The following is a 20,291-nucleotide window of genomic DNA, read 5'->3' on the forward strand; positions in this document are numbered from 1 at the left end:
TATGATTCTGAGCTTCTTCTGTGTTCGAGCTGTGAGTTTGTCGGATGAAGATCAGCCTACAGTCAGCTGAGAGTTAACATTAAAGGGCGCTGTACTGGGGATGCAGCGGTTAACACATTTCACTATTACCCACGCTTTAAAATGTTCCTGTTAATTAATCGTAAAAGCTCCGCTAAGTGTTAACTGACTGCACGTTATGTGTAGTAGTGTGTGCAATTCTTATTAAAGGTCCCATGGCATGAAAAATTCACTTCACACACATTAATATGAGTTCCCCCAGCCTGCCTATGGTCCCCCAGTGGCTAGAAATGGTGATAGGTGTAAACTGAGCCCTGGGTATCCTGCTCTGGCTTTGAGAAAATGAAAGCTCAGATGGGCCTGGAATTTTCCCCTTATGACATCATAAGGGGAAAGGTTACCTCCCCTTTTTCTGCTTTGCCCGCCCAGAGAATTTGGCCCCCCCATGAGAGACATCATGGCTTTCAAACGAGCAACTGGCTCTAGTGGCTGTAATTCTGCACCAAGGCTGAATTTCGAGAAAGAGACTTCAGATACAGTATTAGGGGACCACTAAGGTCTATATAAAAGAGACTTCAGATACAGTATTAGGGGACCACTAAGGCCTATATAAAAGAGACTTCAGATACAGTATTAGGGGACCACTAAGGCCTATATAAAAGAGACTTCAGATACAGTATTAGGGGACCACTAAGGTCTATATAAAAGAGACTTCAGATACAGTATTAGGGGACCACTAAGGTCTATATAAAAGAGACTTCAGATACAGTATTAGGGGACCACTAAGGCTATATAAAAGAGACTTCAGATACAGTATTAGGGGACCACTAAGGTCTATATAAAGAGACTTCAGATACAGTATTAGGGGACCACTAAGGTCTATATAAAAGAGACTTCAGATACAGTATTAGGGGACCACTAAGGTCTATATAAAAGAGACTTCAGATACAGTATTAGGGGACCACTAAGGCCTATATAAAAGAGACTTCAGATACAGTATTAGGGGACCACTAAGGTCTATATAAAAGAGACTTCAGATACAGTATTAGGGGACCACTAAGGCCTATATAAGAAGCTTTTCCCAACATTTTTGTCACTTGTTTCAACGTTCTTTAATCAATTATTTCTTCAAATGCTATAAAATTGAATAAAACACCCACATTCAATAATAAGTAGTGAACTGATGTTTTATTTTACTTGTGAAGAGCATTGTAGGGAACCATCCACATTATTTTGTTGTGAAAAAATTGGTTGAAAGAAAACCCACATTTCTGATGTAGAAACTTTTTGAAAATGGGTCAGATTTGACCCGAGGCCAACAGGAGGGTTAAACCTCCTTGACAGCATAAACGCTCGCGTTTGCGCACACGCACACACACTCACGGCACATCACACCCCAACCCCGTCACCGCGAGCTTTGACTGTCAGAGTAACAGTGGCTCCCTGTCATCTTTTATCGGTTAAACTCAACAACCCACTTCCACCGATTCGGCGGCTTCTCACGGTGCTCTGTAGCCGGCGTCACGTGACCAGCCGGTGGTTGCCTAATTTCGTAGAATAGCATACGAATCGCCATGCATACATGTTGGTGAGAAAACATTTCACGAGATGCGTTGAACAGCTGAGTTGGGTTGTCTTGTTCTGAATAAAGGGAACAAAAACTTGGAATATTGTGTGCATGTAAACCTAGTCGTTGCCATCTCTAGAGGCTGCGCTGGCTCGTCTAAAAGTTCCCGAGCACAAGGGCCTCAATGCCTTCATAAAGTAAACTCACGAGGGACACACAGCACTATGCTGTAACTTTTGGGCATGTAAATGTTAACTAGAGCCCGACCGATAAAGGATTTTTAAGGCCGATATCGATACAAATATTTGGTGATTTAAAAATCCAATATTCCGATATATCAGCCGATATATAAATGTAAAAAGAAAATCCAGAAACACGTAACAAAACAGATTTCCCTAACATTAGTCCTCACTAAAATAATATGATAATGCAGTTTAAAAATACACTGGTTTGTTTTATTGTCACAACAGAACATCAAAATATATTAAAGTTCTGATAAATAAAATGTATAAAAGTACAAACTTAAGATATGAAACTTAAAGAGTGTTGCCAACAGGGACGTTGTAGAGCGCCCTCTGGTGGACAGATTATGTAACGCCAACACTCAGAACATAGTTGAAGTGGTGTTTCGTCTGTTTGTATTTTATTTTTTAAATATTCATTTTATTATTTTGCATTTACTGCCAATACCGATAGTTTGGAAAATGCCTAATATCGGCCCGCGGTTGGGCTCTAATGTTAACGCATGTTTCTTCTTCTTTTCCAATAATACCAGTAGTTTAGCGATGCTCACTGGTGGTGAACTGGTTAATACGTTCCTCTATTTACTCTCCATTGTATGTTTGTCCTCACAGGCGGCCCTCTGTGTCTCTTTCTGTCGGCCTTTTGTTTGCTTCTGCTCGCTGTGTCACTGCCCTGCCGAGATGTTACCAAGTGGTACTATACAGAGACGTGTGTGTGTGTGTGTGTGTGTGTGTGTGTGTGTGTGTGTGTGTGTGTGTGTGTGTGTGTGTGGGCGTGTGTGTGGTGGGTGTGTGTGTGGCTGGGGGTGTGTGTCTGTGTGAGACACTCAGTCTGCTTAATAACCACCGGCCTCTCAGACCTTCTATAATCAGACTAATCCTCTCCTCAAAGGTTGAGTTATTAGAGGCTCTTATTTTGTCATCGTGAGATTAACAAACAGCGTTAGTCGTGTAATAGTATGCATCCTCTCGGGTTTATTCAGCTCCAAACAAATGCCTTCCTGACGTCTTTCTTTCTTATTGTGTCCCATAAAAGTCGTCCGATCCAGTTTTTTTTTTTTTCACGTTTTTTTTGTTGTTGCTCTATATCGATTTATTTGATGTTGGATGAAGTTACAAGCGGCTTCAAAAGTCTAACGCATTTTAAATTAGAGAAACTTCATGATGTTGTTGATTGAGTATTTTATGGATTTGATTGATAAAGCACACAAACATGTTTTCTCAAAATCATGTTATTTCTTTATTTTGGTACACCTGGAATCTCCATCTGGACCAAAAAACATCTTAAAGTCTGCTTCTTCTCTACATTAGTGTGCAATGCTCGGTGGACTCTGGGACTGGTAGAAGAGATTGTGTTGTTGATAGATGAGGTATAGCAGCGTGTGTGTGTGTGTGTGTGTGTGTGTGTGTGTGTGTGTCCTATCCTCTTCGGTCTTTAAGTTTTATGCTTACTTGGTCTCAGCCATACTCTCCTTCAGGCCTCTTCATTACCACCAATAATAACTCAATTTCCCCCGGGTTCCGCCAATGATAGCACTCGTATCCCCTCCAGGCCCGGCCAATCAGCTTCAATGTTCCTCCGGCCCGCTGTCATGAATGGCTAATGACGCCTGGTGGTGGGCATGAATGCAAACTAGGGCTTTTCTTACTCCTGAGAAAATGTAATCCACAAACAAGAAGTCAAAGTTCGGAGCAGGAAAATGAAGAGGAACTGGAGAAAAATCTACAAATTTGTTATTGGATATGTAAACAGTGCAGACATGCAGGGGTGGGGGGGGGGGGCATGCTCCATTTACAGCAGCTACGTGCACTATTTTTTAAAACCATTTGAGTTAATAGAATGCCTAAAAATCTGTACATCATTTGGGGAAAAACCTGATAGTTGCCAATTAAGGAAAATAATCATTGTGTAGAGCCGATATTCTGTTTTATATCAAACTGTTCTCTAACGGTCATTCTGAATCCAGAACACAACAGATGTTGAGGAAGATTAATTTTTACTCCTGTCATTCTAAAAGAAGCAAAAACTGTTTTGATTAAACCATTTTTAAGTTACATAACGTCGGTAGGGTAGGTATTTGGCGTAAACAGCGTTACCAATCTTGAAACCTATGTATGTAAAGTTCACAGAATGAATATTGCTATTCCCCCAGTAATAGTAGTAAGTTTGGCTCCATTGATTGGCCAGTCTAGTCCGAGTATCTGAGGGGAAATGACACAATGTTGGAAGTTATTTTAAAACCCCAAAAGATTCTGGGCTTTTGAGAAAACATTGGGAGCTGGAGCCCCAAAAGCCACCGCCTCGCTCCGCCCCTGCCAAACTGTGATCTTGGTTGCTGATGTTGGTTATTTCTCCCCAATTTCGGATCAAATTCATGCTGATACATGTCCACTTGTGTGGTCCACACATTTACGATTCGGCAATGGTTATGGTTAGGGTTATCGGTTGGCTGTTGGAACGGGTTTGAATCTTTGGTCTGAACTGGGCTTCACTTATCTTTACTTTATCCTCAGAATTTGGAGATAAATCTCGTAACTCGAATCCTGATTTTGACTCTCGGTAGCATTAGCGAAGAACTTTAGCACCATTCATTCAGTAGGAAGTCGACTATGTTATGTTATGCATGTTTTTGTGTTACATGTATCAAATCTGCTTCTACTCCAACTGGGATGGAAACCAGACTGTTAAAAAAAAACTTTCATTTGTTTAAATGTTTCTTTGGGTAGAGCAGACAGACAGGCAGGTTTAACAGACAGTCGGTCGGTCAGAGACACGAGCAGAAAGTCAGGACCATAGATGGAGTTTCAGATGTGGTTCGTCCCTCGGGATCTCTTGTGTCAGAAAACCAGTTTTGTTTGAACTTGTTCCCGCGGGTGAGGATGTAGAGAAAACACAGAGAGAGAGGGAGAGAGAGAGGGGGGGGGGGGAGACAATGTGAATTACAAAGAGAAGTTAGAAAGAGAAAAGCTTAAAGAGGTTAGACAGAGAGAGAAACCAGTCAGGCTTTATTCCCCTGGCTGGAGCTTCTGCAGACATTCCTGGATTTAGTTTCACTCCAAACTTTTTTAGCAGAGGGGTAGTCACAGATTGCTGTTCTCTCCCCTGTTTGTGTATATATATATATATATATATATATATATATATATATATATATATATATATATATATATATATATATATATATATATATATTATATATATATATATATATATATATATACGTGTGTGTGTGTGTGTGTGTGTGTGTGTGTGTGTGTGTGTGTGTGTGTGTGTGTGTGTGTTTGACTTTTCCATCACATGTGTATTTTATCCCAGTTGTTGGTAACTCTGGTTTCCTACCACAACTATCCTACTGTTTGGTGCCAATGTAATCTCACACACACACACACACACACACAGACTCTGTAATACTATATTCGAGCAGACTCTCGCTAACGAACCAAAATATGCCAAACCTTAAACTCCCGCCACCCAGACGCAGGCGTGTTACAGATGGGAAAAGCTGAATGAATGATTGGAGAAACAGAACGAGTGCTGCTGCTGCTACTATACCAGGGTAATTATAGTAAAACTAAACTAAAACTCAAATGAAAATAAGCAGTACATATGTTTGTTTTTTTTTAAACGAAAACAAAAAGGAACGCAAATTAAGTTAGATTTCTTTACCCAAATTGAATAGAATTGACATTGACTTGCCAGCAGATGGCGCTGTGTAGCAACCGCTTCACATCGGACCATAGGCAGTTAAAGAAATGGACACAGCGACGCCATTGAAATTCAAAAGTCAGAACTAAAATAACCTTGCTCTGTGCAGGTGTTCTGCAAAAGAAATGCGCTAATTAACACCCTGGTATTCTCTGTAGGGCTGCGACTATCAATAACTTGCATCTTCGATTAATCTGCCGCTATTTGGAGGCTGTAACAATCCTCATAGCCTCGCCATCCCATCGGAACAACTCGTTTCGTGAAGTCCATCCGGAAGTCCTCGAACCAAATCAAGTCAAACTACTATAATCTGTTCACTCCTTCAATTATTTATAATGCAAAGCCCCAACCCGATAGCACCCTGATCCTGGTGTGCGCCGTGCAGCATCCAACCTGACCCGGTGGTAGGGCTGGGTACCGGACTTTGGCACTTTTTAAACACTGACCGAATTGCCTCCTTAGTATCGAGTATTGAAAAAATGCCTTCTCATTCAATACATAATTTCAATAGCTAAATCTCAATGAGCATGCAGCATGCCTGTGCCAAGATCAATCAATGCTTGTGATTGGCTGTCTAACGTTTACGCCAAATTCAACGTTACGAGCGGACACGGGGCTCACGTCTGTGTGTGTTTGTATTTTGAGAGGCTGCACTGTAAAACTTTTCAGTAATAGACTGGCAGCAGTTTCGCCCGTAAACTACTCTTTATTTACAGTACATACTGTTTTAAAATGTAAAGGTATTTGAATGTACTGTAACCACCTACCCATCCAACTGTATGAAATAGACATACAGTTTCTTACTGTATTATATGGATTTACAGTAATATACTGGCTGCAGTGTAAGTCCCGCCCCAAAATGTCCTCCTCACCTTACATACCTGAAGATCTTGAAGTCAAACTGTTGTTCACAAGGATGGAAGAAGAATAACAGAAACACACACACACACACACACACACACACACACACACACACACACCTACACCTTTGTAACCCAGTTTATTCCTGGGCTGACACCAGTCAGGCTTTTGGAGCCAAAAGCAGGAGGATGAAAGAAAGAACGAGAGAAAAGCAAGCAGAGAGAGCTAGATCCCCGTGTGGAAACCAAAGATGGTTTTCCTTTTGATGTGGCAGATGCACACATCCATAACAGGCCTTCTGAGAGTGAAGGTGAGTGTCTTTTTATTCTGTGGTGTGGGAGGAGGACAGAAATGAAATGTAATGAGAGAGGAGGCCAAACGACAGGGACAAAGAGACGAGCAAGGAGAGAAGGTTTTTTATTTTTCTCACCACTTTAATAGCAAATTGAAACTCAGCCATGTTGACCAGCATCACCCGACATTAGAGACCCTTTAACAACATTTGAAATGCTTATTGCAGAAGTACTGATTTCAAGTTCACCTTATCATTTGTTAAAGCTACTTGATGCCTACATTTCCTTGGGATCAATAAAGCATCCACCCATCCATCCATCCATCCATCCACCCATCCATCCATCCATCCATCCATCCATCCATCCATCCACCATCCATCCATCCATCCCATCCACCTACCCATCCATCCATCCTTCCATCCCAACCCATCCTCCCATCCCAACCCATCCATCCACCCATCCATCCTTCCAACCCAACCCATCCATCCACACATCCATCCTTCCATCTCAACCCATCCATCCACCCATCCATCCTTCCAACCCATCCATCCACACATCCATCCTTCCATCTCAACCCATCCATCCATCCATCCATCCATCCATCTAATCTATCTATCTACCCAACATTATGTGTGAAACGGTTTAGGCACCCAAACGACTTGGTTAAGATTAGAAGAAAGTTTTTGGTTTTGGTTATGAATGAATGAAGTCGCCTACTTGCGTTAGACATGAACGCCGGTCTACCCGGCTGAAAGTCCTGTGGCTGAGTTCCACATCTCCTACTTTTAAAGGAGATCGCTGAGTCAGCTGACCTGATATCCTGATTATCTGTTTGGTGAAACCAAAGAGGATTTTCCAGCCTTGGCTGGACAATAAAATTGTATAATTATACTCTGTTATTCTATTCCGTTCCTTCTTTGCTTCTTTGCTTCTTTAGAAACAAATCACAGTGCATTTATCTTCATAGGTATATATAGGAACAGTGAATGAGGACAGCCTGACTGGTAAACAGAAATATAGTAATGTATATGCGGCATGAGAAGTAATGATATGATATACTGTACAAGGATGTAAACGGGTAGTAAAAGTAAGTAAATACAAGTATATAAACCAGTGGGCAACACTGAGTGCATTCAAAGGTCTGTATTTGTGTAATCCTCCAGTGTAATACTTCTTAAAACTCTGCATTGCGGCCATTAAGCCCCACTGACTCTTGATATCTGTGGAAAGGTAATTTGGGCGAGCAGGTGGGTACAAAGATAAGTCTTTTCACACTAATAAATAAATCCCTTTTACAATGAAGCCAACTGAAGTGAATTTAATTTGGAGGGAGCTAAAAGCACACTGGGGGGTGGGGGGACGGGGGGGTCAGTCGATTTAACCACCAATCAAAACGATCTGATAGCCACTGCTGGATGATTGGCCAGTCCAGTAAAAATGCCTCATCACGCAAGCGAACGAACGTACACGTTTGATTTATTGAGCAGGAGGCAGAGACGATGCTAATTAAAACATTTTCATGATGCGCTCGGTGAAATTAAGATTGGGGGGGGGGGGGATGGTGAGCTAAAGTTTACGAGAATCGCCCCCAAAATGACCCGATGTTTGCATCGCTAACGTGAATGTTTGTGCGCCGGCGTTACTGAACACTGGTCTTGTTTTACAGCCACAGGCCACGGCTGTAATTAAACACACCCATCCAGACTAATGGGAGGAGAAACTCAGTATGTCAGAAAACTAATTGCTACACTCAGTCAGTCTCTCTCTCTCTCTCTCTCTCTCTCTCTCTCTCTCTCTATACACACACACACACACACATATTCTTCTTTTGTCTTTGCTAATCTAATCTGGCTCAGCAACTCTCTTCACTTTTTAGTCAGTTACCTTCCCCTCTTCCTCTTCCTCTCTCGATTTTCCTCCAGTAAAGGATGTTCTGGGTTTAATGAGAAGCTCCTCATTATCTTTGCTCTGAGCGCTCAGTGGTTCCTCCCCTCGAGTTTGTGCTGCTGTTTGGTGCTGACTGTGCCCCCCCCCGCAGCACAATGTCAGGATTGTGCTTAGTTTTAGAGGACGAGCACCGACTGTCTAACGTCTTTGTCTCGCCGCATTCGAGTTCAGCGGGTTTGTTGTCACAAACCGTGTTCACAGAACAGATTAGGGCTTCAGCTGACAATTCTTGATTCATTGCCGTCTTGTTTAGGCTTCATTGTGTTAAATAAAACAACAACAAAGATTAAAAAAATGTTCTTTCTCTCCTCTGTTTAGCAATACTGCAGTCCTGTCGATTATTTTCTGGATGAATGGATTAGTTGTTTGTAGAGGATGGATACCGGGTTCGGACAGATATTTAGAAAGGATGTTCAGGTCGGGCCACATCAGCGCGATAAGGCATTGAATATTTTTGCACCTGTGTTAACGTGCGCTTGTTGCCCCGTGTGCGCTGATGCGCTCATCTGTTGACATTTCCGAATGCCTTCCTACAAACGGAGGTGTGTGTCATTAGTATGAGGGGGAAAAAATGAGATTTTAACTGTGTCAGGCTCGGGTCGGGCTCGGACATAAATATCTTGTTGCCTGTCCGGCTCGGGCCGGGTTCGGTTTCTACTCTGTCGGACGTGGGCCCGGCTCGGACAGAAAAATGCGGCCCGATCCGCACTCTAGTTGTTTGGTCTCTAAAATGTCAGAAAATTATGAAAAATGTGGCTCAGTGTCTCTCAAAGCCCAAGATAACGTCCTCAAATGTCTTGTTTTGTCCCCAACTCAAAGATATTCAGTTTACTGTCACAGAGGAGAGAAGACACTAGAACAATATTCACATTTAACAAGCTGACATCAGAGAATTTTAACTTATTTTTCATTAAAAAAATGACTCAAACCGATTATCTAAATATTTGGCGTTTAATTTCATAGTCGACAACTAATCGACCAATTTTTGCGGCACCATAACAAAGAACAAAAAAAATGTAACTTTTCTTTCTCTGCTCTGTTTCTCCTCCAGACGCGATGGAGCGGTGGTGGGCGTGGCAGCGTGCCCTGGTCGTCCTGGCAACCCTTTGCGCATGGACCACGGGAGTGGCTGAGGTGGCGTTCCCGTCCGACACCCTGATCAACAACGTGGTGAGCGACCCGCGCTCGGGCCGGCTGTACGTCGGCGCCGTCAATGCCCTCTACCAGCTGAGCGCCGACCTGAAGCTGGAGTCCCGCAGCGAGACGGGCCCCGTGCGGGACAACCGCCTGTGCACGCCGCCCGTCACCGACGCTTGCGAGGAGGCCGTGGACACGGACAACCACAACAAGCTGCTGCTTGTGCAGGAGGCCAAGGACGTGCTGGTGGTGTGCAGCAGCGTGTTCCGCGGCATCTGCTCGCTGCGGAACCTGAGCAGCGTGGAGCAGCTGCTCTACTTCAGCGACACCAAGGGGGAGAAGTCGTACGTGGCGAGCGTCGAGCAGAGCGTCTCCGTGGTGGGGGTGATGTCATACTTCACCAAGGACAGAGACAACTTCACTGTCTTCCTGGTGAGGAGTCAAACACACACACACACACACACACAAACACACAGGTTTGTGGCACTATCTTTGTGGGGACCCGTCATTGACATAATGCATTCCCTAGCCCCTTACCTTAACCATCACAACTGAATGCCTAACCTTAACCCTAACCCTCACCCTAACCATAACCATTATTCTATCCCTAATCCTAAAACCAAGTCTTAACCCTCAAACAGCCCTCTAAACTTGTGGGGTCCAGCATTTTGGCCCCACAAAGCTGTCGGGACCCCACAAGTATACTGGACTCCCGGTTTTTGGACCCCCGGTTTTTGGACCCCACGAATATAGTTTAACAAGCCCACACACACACACACACACACACACACAAACGCAAACACACACACACACACACACTAGGGCTGGGGGCCATATATCGATATTATATCGACATCGATATACAAGGCTAGATATTGTCTTACATTTTGGATATCATAATATTGTGATATGACATTCATTACTTACTGTTTTATAATTTGCCATGGTATCCACATTATTTATGATTATTTATCAAAACTCTCATTGTGTAAATATTTGTAAAAGCACATCGACGTATTTGGTCAAAAAATATCGTGATATTTGATTTTCTCCATATCGCCCAGCTCTAACATACACACACACACACACACACACACACACACACACACACACACACACACACACACACACACACACACACACACACACACACACGAGGTCTCCAAATGATACTAATTCCAAATGCGAATAGGGCTTTAGTTCAATAAAAGAAAGTTGGAAATGATTTTTTTTCATTTGTTTTAAATCCAACAAGCAAGTTTGCTGTGTTTTAGCAGAATCCTGAAAGCAGCTAGCCTGACAAGCCAGACCCACATCCAGATGTTGGGTCTGGGAACTCACCATTGACAGGGCTCAATGCAAGGGGCGGGATAAACGGTTGTCTTTCAAATTCCCTCTGCACGAGCAACTAAGAAGGTAGCGAAGCTAGTTGATGGATTAAACTTTAAACTTTTGCCATATCCGGTCGGCAAAACTCCGAAAACATCTTCCTTTATTAAGAATGATTTCTGTGCCGTTCTTTGTTCTTTTCTCAAAGAAAAGCTGAACTCCAAGTCTTCCAGAAGACCGCTGTTCCCAGCAGCAGCAGCCATAAGCCCCGCCCACCGACTCTATACACAATGTGATTGGCCTGACCAAAGCCAACAGAGAGTGCCTAGACCCCCCTGGCTGCAAATTAGATTTCTAGGCTAGAAAACAGCAGAACTGAGTTCACTTTAAGATCTGTTCATTCGTCGCAAATAACATCGTTATCACGATATTTAACATTACTGCATATGGCATATTTTCCCCATATTTTGCATATGTGAATAAAATGAAAACACTCACACACATATATTATGTATATTTTTCCCAGCAGAACTGGTGTAGGTAAAACAAATGAATCTAAATGATCACGTCCATCTGTGAAAACACAATTAAATTGCAATTTGTAGAGAACAGAGGAATTAAATTGGCTGCCATATGAGAAATGAGCACTCTTGTTAGTTCTGTGTGTGTGTGTGTGTGTGTGTGTGTGTGTGTGTGTGTGTGTGTGTGTGTGTGTGTGTGTGTGTGTGTGTGTGTGTGTGTGTGTGTGTGTGTGTGTGTGTGTGTGTGTGTGGCTACTTGATAGTAAAATAAAATTTCTACGGTGGTCAGTGTTTGTGTTTTATGTTTCACAAAAGGTTTAACCTGAGCCAGGCCGACAACAATGATATACATCATATCACATCCATACAGGGATAGTAGTATACAGCTGTTAAAACATAATAAAATATATGGCACACTGGTATCGGATCGGAATCTGTATTGGCCGATACACAAGTTCAGGTATCGGAATTGGTATTGGGAAGCAAAAAATGGTATCGGACCATCTCTAGTTTGGGAAGCACTTGGGCATTGGAGATATTAGAAATTAGAGCTAGGAATTCACTTCACTCAGCAGAGTTGTTACAGGAACACAGACTCTGTCGGCTGCCATCTTTACGTGCTTTTATCATCTCTTTTGTCCCAGGTCGGTAAGGGATACGGCAGCCACGACAGCACCAAGCTGATCTCCACCCGCATCCTCCAGGACTACGGCGATTGGGTGGTTTTCGACAGCATCATCGAGGCCTCGGCGGTGCAGGCCAACCCCTTCGTCCTGCGCTACCTCCACGACTTCCGCTTCGCCTTCAAGGACGGCGGCTTTGTGTACTTCCTGTTCTCGCGCACGCTGGGCGTCCAGGACACCAAGAACTTCACCTTCATCTCCAGGATGTGCGAGGACGACCAGGGTTACTACTCCTACACCGAGTTGCAGCTCAACTGCAGCGTCGTCAACAAGTACAACAAAGTGCAGGTAATGGTAACGCCCTCTGCCAGCCACCCGATAGTAGCCTGGATGCCAGCCGAACTTAGCCCCGCCCACAACATTTGAGGTCGGGAAATTCGGTCTGGACTTGATCCGTTGTGGAGCAACTATGCTCGAACCAGAGCAGTTTGGACCAATCAAATTGTCAGGGGCGGGCTTTACACGATGATGGACAGATGATCAACACCTCCTTCGTCGTCTGTCCATTTTTTTAAACACGGGCATGTCGCGTTCCAACCGTGTTATTAAGTTCTGACAGGACCGACAAATGTGATAAGATTTGTTTGCTGTATTGTCGAGTTCTAATCCTGAACGGAGAACTTGTTCGTATATGCATTCATCATTTTTTAGAGAAATAGTAAAGCCATTTCTCTCAAAAATGATGATCGTTATGGTAAGTACTCCCTGTATCCTTAAATTCTTTTTACAACCCCGGCTAAGAGCATTTACACTCATCTTCTTCTTCTACTTCTTCCAGCGTGCATGCACTTGAGTTCTGTTGACAACTATGCATCGCTCAACATACGTCACATACTCTGTTGCTCTGATTGGTTGTAGGTCTAGCCAATTGAGTGCAGAGGCATTTTCTTTCCTGGTTCGGTTGAAACACGGCCCATAATTACAGCCCAATGGAGCAGCATCAGACTCCTATTCTGACTAGAATCTGAGTCTGACCACGTCAGGCTAACCCAATAGGCCAGCGGTGTCTAACTCAATTTCACTACGGGCCAAACTGGAAAATGAGAATCGCATCAAGAGCCAGACGTGTAGTTTGTTGACATGCTTTTATTTCATCAAGCAAGTCAAATATCTTTTTCCGCAATTTCAAATTATGTCCCCAAAAAGGACTGTTTTATCTAAAAAGACAAATTTCGTTTGTTCATCTCACTTCAGTTTTATTGCTGCAAAATGGGATTGTCAAGCAGACAAAGTGACCAACACAAATATAATAAAAAAAATCGATACTTGGCTTCTGTTTATCGATAGAGATATCGCATACTATGCTGTATCGATTCCCCCCGCCCCACCCCTAGTATTATTGCATGTCATTTTTTTCAACATAGTTGTGGCTTTTTTGGCGGTTTTGTAGAATTTTTTTTTTTTTTAGCTTTTTAAAAAAATGACGCTTTCCGACATTTGTGGCTGGGTTTTTTTCTAACGTTTTTTTTTTCGCTTTTTTCGCATTTTTGTTGACTTAAAGCCCTACAAAAGTCAGGCAAAAAGTTCCTTAACCATGATAGAATTTAGCAAATCAAGCAACACAAAGATAACATTTTTAAAAGCAGGCTACCACACAGCTGGATCACAACAACCTGTTTCACAGCCTGAATATGAGAGCTCTCTGCTTCTGTGGGAATTTCTGAGTCTCAAAGTCGGCAAATCTGCCAAATACTGCTTTAAGTGTCACATAAGGACACGATGAAAAACAGTTTTCCGTCTTTTTGGTTTGGTGCAAAACTAGGCGGGCCAAAATTTATTGTGAACCTAAATGAATATGCAGACCAGATCAAAATCTGTGAGGGATTTGGCCAGCGGGCCTTGATTTTGACACATGTGCAATAGGCTGTCAGCATTTTTATTAAAAGGGCAGCAGCGACTCTGGAACACATTTGGACATTTTTACGTTTGGATGAGTGTGTTTTGAATTGGAACATTTTTGAGAATGCCTCGGCCCTGACCCATGAAAAACTTTATAAATTGGATTTAAACAGCTCTTGAACCAGAAATAGCTTTGATTTGTGGGGTCCTTTACTGTTGCTCTGTTATATCAGCTAAATGCACATATTAAGTGTAAATATCTAACCTTCTGCTTTCTTCATCTCTTCCTCGTCTCCCAGGCTGCCTATGTAGCAACACCAGGGGAAGTTTTGGCTCAGAATATAACCCAATCAGGCGAGCACGGACCAGTTTCAGCCTCTGACAAGGTGCTGTTTGTCGCCTTCACTTCTGATGAAGACCCATTTACTTCAGCCTTGTGTAAGTGTAGTCTGCTGGCACATGATGTTTTATGTTGGCTGATAGTTAGTCGGCAGACCCTCCAAAACATGTCAAAACAGTTCAATGGAATTTGGCAGAAATGGCCTTGGGACAAGGAGAAAGTGATACGTTTTTGGTGGCGATTTAGACCTACTAGCCCCACTATACGGCCATTTTTAAAACACTCCACGTGGCTCTTAAACGAATAATGTTTTTTAAATCTGAGGTTTAACTTTGAATCTTGACATTGGAAACAGCAGCTGAGGAAACAAGCTCACCTCAAGTTTTACCTACAGTACAGTAGCTGTTCTGGAGCTTTCGATCATATCAACATGATCTTCATCAACGGATAGAGCAAAGGTTCAAAGTGCCTTCTTGACTTTAAAGCCAACATGGATGAGAAGTCCTTAAAGTGCTCAGAAAAAGATAGAAATTGAAATCATCTACATTCCCTTAACGACTGGTCAAACTCCATCTGGCGATGAAGCTCATGTAATATGACAGAAAGCTCCAGAGCAAGGCAGTTTTATTTATAAAGCATGCTCACGTAACACACTCGCTCTTTAACTCAGTAGGTGTCGCTAAGATTATAACTTTGAAAGGCAGTGGTCATAAATCATTAAATCTCTTTTAAAGGTCCCATATTATGCTCATTTTCAGGTTCATACTTGTATTTTGGGATTCTACTAGAACATGTTTACATGTTTTAATGTTTGAGAAAACACATTATTTTTCTCATACTGTCTGTCTAAACATACCTGTATCCACCCTCTGTTTTTTTTTTTTTTAACAATGTTTTTATAAATTTTTCATTGCAATTACAATTTTCGAAACGCTCCGTTTTAGCGCCTGCCTCTTTAAGCCCCCCTCCAGAAAAAGCCCAGTCTGCTCTGATTGGTCAGCATTTTCGGTTCTTCGGCATCCGTGCTCTCTGCACCGTCATTGCAGCCGGGGAATGACGTAACGGTAGCGACACTTTCTACCTACACATAGTTTATTTGGGCTGTGTGCATTTCTCTGTGGATTGAGCGTTATTTATAGAGCACCTCGACCTGCTTTATAATAAAAAATAAAAAAAGACACGGAAATCTGATTTTTACAATATGGGACCTTTTATATGTTGCATGATGAATGACTATTATACAATTCTTTAATATTCCTACGTTTCAGGTGGTCGCCACCTTTTATCAAAATAAAACTGTAACTGAGGATTGTGCAGAACTAGTGCTTTAATTTTAGTTTGTGATTTTTGACTTTTTATTGTTTGCTTTGCCAGAAAACATGGACTCAGATGTGTGATTTATTAAGAGAGGAAACTAAAGGAAGCAGGTACAAACAGTGTTTCTGCTCTTGTTTGTAGGCATGTACCCTCTTCACTCCATTAATAGGAGGCTGGTGGAGATAATAGGAGCCTGTTACAGCAACGACGGCATCATTAACGGGAAGGCCGCCGTCTACTCGCCTTACTCCTCCAAGTCTGAACAGCTGTGCAGCAGCACCAATCAGGTAGGAAAAGCCGCCTGTGTGTCGGAGATAAAGAGAGACTCCAACAATTCACTGTGAGCAAAAAAAGTCTGTATTAATATGGATGTTTTACTAATGATTTCTTTTCTGCTCCGTCAGAAGGACATGGCCCTCAGATACAAGTGTGGAGCCGAGTTCCTGCCCTCCCCATTGGCCAGCAAGGCCGAGTTGGCCTTAACGTCTGAGCCCTTATTCCATCGTAAGTGTCACATAACGGCCGTGGCTGTGGCTGTGGAAATGGAGCACGCTGTGGCGTTCCTGGGCACCGCCACCGGAGAGGTAAAGACGGACTGTTCTGTCAACATTCAGTCACCTTTTGATTTATTTTTCTTTCTTTGCTTTCGTTTATTAGGGGTCCAAGCCCGAGGGGGCTGGGAACCTGTGTTATGCGAGCCAATGCGAAAACCTAAACTTTTGCATATCTCGGCCAAATGAAATGCTACCAACACGAATCTTGTTTGGCGTGACCTTCTGAGGCTCGGCACCAAATTTGGTGAAGATTGGCCCTTAGGGGGCGCTATAATTGAGGTAGACGTGATTTTGCCTTTTACTCAGTGGGCCCTATTTTAACGGACTAAGCACACAGCGTGAAGCGCATGGCGCAGATGTGTTTAGGGTGTGTCCAGATCCAGTCTGTGCGCCAGGCACATGATTCAGAAGGGTTGTACTTAGTGTCTTCATTAATCATAGGTGTGTTTTGGGCGTAACATGCAATAAACGCACATTTGTACCTTGGCGCATTGCTATTATGATGGCGGATTTGCACCATAATATTTTAATTTGTAATCTTCTGCATGTTGTGTGTGCTGCGCTTCCCTGTGTGTGTGTGTGTGTGTGTGTGTGTGTGTGTGTGTGTGTGTGTGTGTGTGTGTGTGTGTGTGTGTGTGTGTGTGTGTGTGTGTGTGTGTGTGTAACAAGCATAGTGTGCGTCCGCTGTGCACGAGCCTAGGCACATTTTACTAATTTGCTGTTAAAATAACAATGAAATGCTGAAAAGTATTTGTTGGTCAATGGTGCGATCACTTCCCGCTGCCTCAAGATAGCAATATGCCCAGAGTGCACCTGAACACACCTCCCTGTAAGACCAGCACGCCCATGGGCGCAAAGATGGGCGCAGGTGCATTTGCTATTTAAACGACGCGGGCGCTGGACAGTCTTGAACTAGCAAACTGCGTCGGGCTTTGTGCTGCGCCCGGCGGGTGCTAGATAGGGCCCAATGAATGTAAATGGGAAATATGCTATTGCGATTTACTACAGACCTTGCAGCTCACACCTTGCGATATTTGCGTTTGCCTCGCCATCATCGCGCTGTGGGTTCTGCTTTCGTATGCTCGCACCGGGGAGGCTTGGACCCCTTCATAACTACTTTCAGTTCTAGTTTTCTTTTGTGTTTCACATCTTTTTTCCATCCATGAGGAACTTCCGGCAAATTTGAGATTTGCTCTGCAAGTCAGTCTGGCCACGGGGCCATTAAACCCCATTCCCAATTTTTCCAAATCGAGGCACCAATCACAACCGTTGAGGCGGGCTTTACACGATGACGATAGCACAGCGACGGCGAGCAGCTCTTTGTTTACATTCAACGAGCCGGCCACCGAAGCGCAGCAACCCGTTGATGCCGCTGTCGCTGCTAAGTCACCCGGGATCGTTGGTCTGATTGGTTGAAGGACTATCCAATTGCGCCCAGAGGCATTTGAGCGTCGTCCGTTGGTGACGCCCCTTTGGAAATGGGCTGTGAATGAAGCTTCCCCAGACCCACTCTCAGTTACAGCTGAGAAGGGTCTGGTGTCAACCAGGCTAGCGTTTACAGGGATTCACTTTGCAATTATAGTCAGTCAGTTAAAAATATATTTACGGTTACAATATATACATTTCCTGCACCCAGATGTTGTGCTTTTTAGGAGAACTAGAAGACATCATCTGACATGTTGGAGAAGATAATCTAAAATAATCTAAATGATAAAGACATTCATGTTTTCTGAAGGTTTGCATTTCCTGTGAAGTAACTTATATGGTACACGTCCAATCAATTAATCAGTTCCCAGTAATTGCGCATGATTGTAATAATTCAGCACAAAAATGTAATTTGTCTACTGGCAGGCATACAGTTAGAAAAGCACAAACGTGTCCAATAATAAATTTATGAATATTTACTTTGGTTCATATTTTAGTAGTGCAACTAAACAAAAAACTTTTCTTTTCAACGTCCCCTTTTAAATGAATACCAAATAACATAGTTTAACAGGAAACTTACTAAATAAACTTTAATAAACATTTAAATTTGAAAGATTTAGTTTAAAGCTGCATTATTGAATATTTGCATTTCAAAATACATAAAAAGTACGCATACACAAGCATTAAAAGCGATACATGTAAATAAAACTGAAATTGAATGTGAATGAGCCCGGATGTCTTTCGTGTCATATTCTTTGTCCTTTGGTGTGACGTGTCCTCTTTCGTACAGAAAGCGCAGCATTTATTGAGCACAGAGGAGGAAACCCCGGATGCATGAATTGAAAAAGTGTGTGAATGCAGGTTTTGGGTTTCCTGCAGGTGCTGAAGGTGCATCTGTCGGCCCACCCGGACGTGTACGGGCGGGAGCCGGCCGAAGTCACGGGAGACAAGGTCAACAAGAACCTGCTGTTCGATCCCAGGCTCCAACACCTGTACATCACCACCGAGAAAAAGGTCCAACTCACACAACATACTACATACAAAACATCCCCCACACCCCCACACACACACACACACACACACACACACACATTCTAACTACAATATTCAAGACCATTCAACAAAACAGACAATAAACCAACCAGTCCCCTGCCAACCATGCTCATATGTTCTGGTCTTGCCCTAAATTACCAACCTTCTGGATGAGCATTTCTGACACGATGAGAGCTTATGGTCACATTATCCCCCCCTAACCCTTTGTCATTTCCCCTGACGCTGACCTCCCTGTTGCACTGAGGCGGGCCCTGGCGTTTACATCCCTGCTAGCCCGGACACTGATCTTGCTCAACTGGAGGCTCTCCCACCCCCCTAAACACGACTGTTGGATTAAAGAAGTGCTCGACATCTCGAAGCTTGAGAAGCTTAGATCTTCTTTGAAAGGCTCTATCTCGACATTCCTAGAGACGTGGAACCCTTTCCTAGAATTAGTTGACTCCCTCGGCTTATTTCCCGACTTGGAGGACTGAGTTCCTCCTAGACCGCTCCACTCGACGTCACATCCAATCAGGCAATGCGTTTATATGACGTTTTTTGTTTACAAACCCTGCCACCCTGGCCGTTAAGAATGTCAATCTCCACTGGTGTCACGATTCGATTACGATTTTATATATATATATATATATATATATATATAGTATTATTATATATTGCTACACATGGTTTTCCATCGACAAATTCAAGCAGTCAGATCTATTAGTCTATATCCTTCTCGTTCCACTTCCAGGATTGCTCCGGTGCTGCAGGATGCATGTGTTTTCCGCAGGGGCGATTCTAGGATCAGACCTTTAGGGGGGCTCCGCCCCTAATGAGATTGTGACACGGATACAGTGCCTTGCAAAAGTATGTGCTTAAGCCCCTCTAAAAAGGGTCCAAAATTGTCCATGGTTTTCCGTTTCCTTCCGCTTTCTTTGTGTTGTAATTCTAACCTCCGGCTGATTTGTGAGGACTATGGTTAACTGCTCCTCAGATCTCTGCAGGGTAAATCCAGACAGCTAGCTAGACTATCTGTCCAATCTGAGTTTTCTCTCGCACGACTATTTTACAGCGGCTCTGTGCGGAGTTTAGCACCGCTCATGACAATTCTGATTTGGTTTAAAGAAATGCCATCAAACCAGAGCACGTTTCCCTCCCATCCTCGAATGCTATGTGGATTAGCCAGACCCTCCTTCAGCGCGCTGTGGACGATGGTCTGGCAAAGCCAGACTAGATATATATATGAACTCCCCTTTTTATTGTATCTGCTATTATCAACTGCTATTGCTAATAATGGCTAACCAGTCTTGAGCTAAAACCCACAATAAAAAATCCGACATGGAAATAGAACTCATGCAACTCGGGTGTGACATCATTCGCAGCTCCGGCTTCCGAGTTCCGAGGTGACTATTCCTGCTGATTCGTTACGTCCGTAACTGCACTTTTGTCTTCATAAAAGCTCTGTTTTTGGGTTGACGGC

At 43.2% G+C, this 20,291-nt stretch overlaps 1 protein-coding gene across 6 annotated transcripts in view; it reads left to right on the plus strand.

The window, feature by feature from the left end:
* Positions 1-20,291, plus strand: part of LOC120553538 (plexin-B2-like) — a 247,366-nt gene that overhangs the window by 155,964 nt on the left and 71,111 nt on the right. For 5 of the 6 annotated variants that reach the window (XM_039792062.1, XM_039792061.1, XM_039792060.1 and 2 more), the window contains 6 exons: positions 9,686-10,203; positions 12,266-12,592; positions 14,443-14,581; positions 15,942-16,087; positions 16,205-16,384; positions 18,659-18,793. In XM_039792062.1, the coding sequence (XP_039647996.1) occupies positions 9,691-10,203; positions 12,266-12,592; positions 14,443-14,581; positions 15,942-16,087; positions 16,205-16,384; positions 18,659-18,793 (1,440 nt within the window). In that variant the 5' untranslated portion in view covers positions 9,686-9,690. The remainder of the gene's footprint in view (positions 1-9,685; positions 10,204-12,265; positions 12,593-14,442; positions 14,582-15,941; positions 16,088-16,204; positions 16,385-18,658; positions 18,794-20,291) is intronic. The other variant, XM_039792065.1, reaches the window with a different exon arrangement.

The sequence above is a fragment of the Perca fluviatilis genome, chromosome 23 (genome assembly GCF_010015445.1).
Source record: "Perca fluviatilis chromosome 23, GENO_Pfluv_1.0, whole genome shotgun sequence".
Taxonomy (NCBI): Eukaryota; Metazoa; Chordata; class Actinopteri; order Perciformes; family Percidae; genus Perca; species Perca fluviatilis.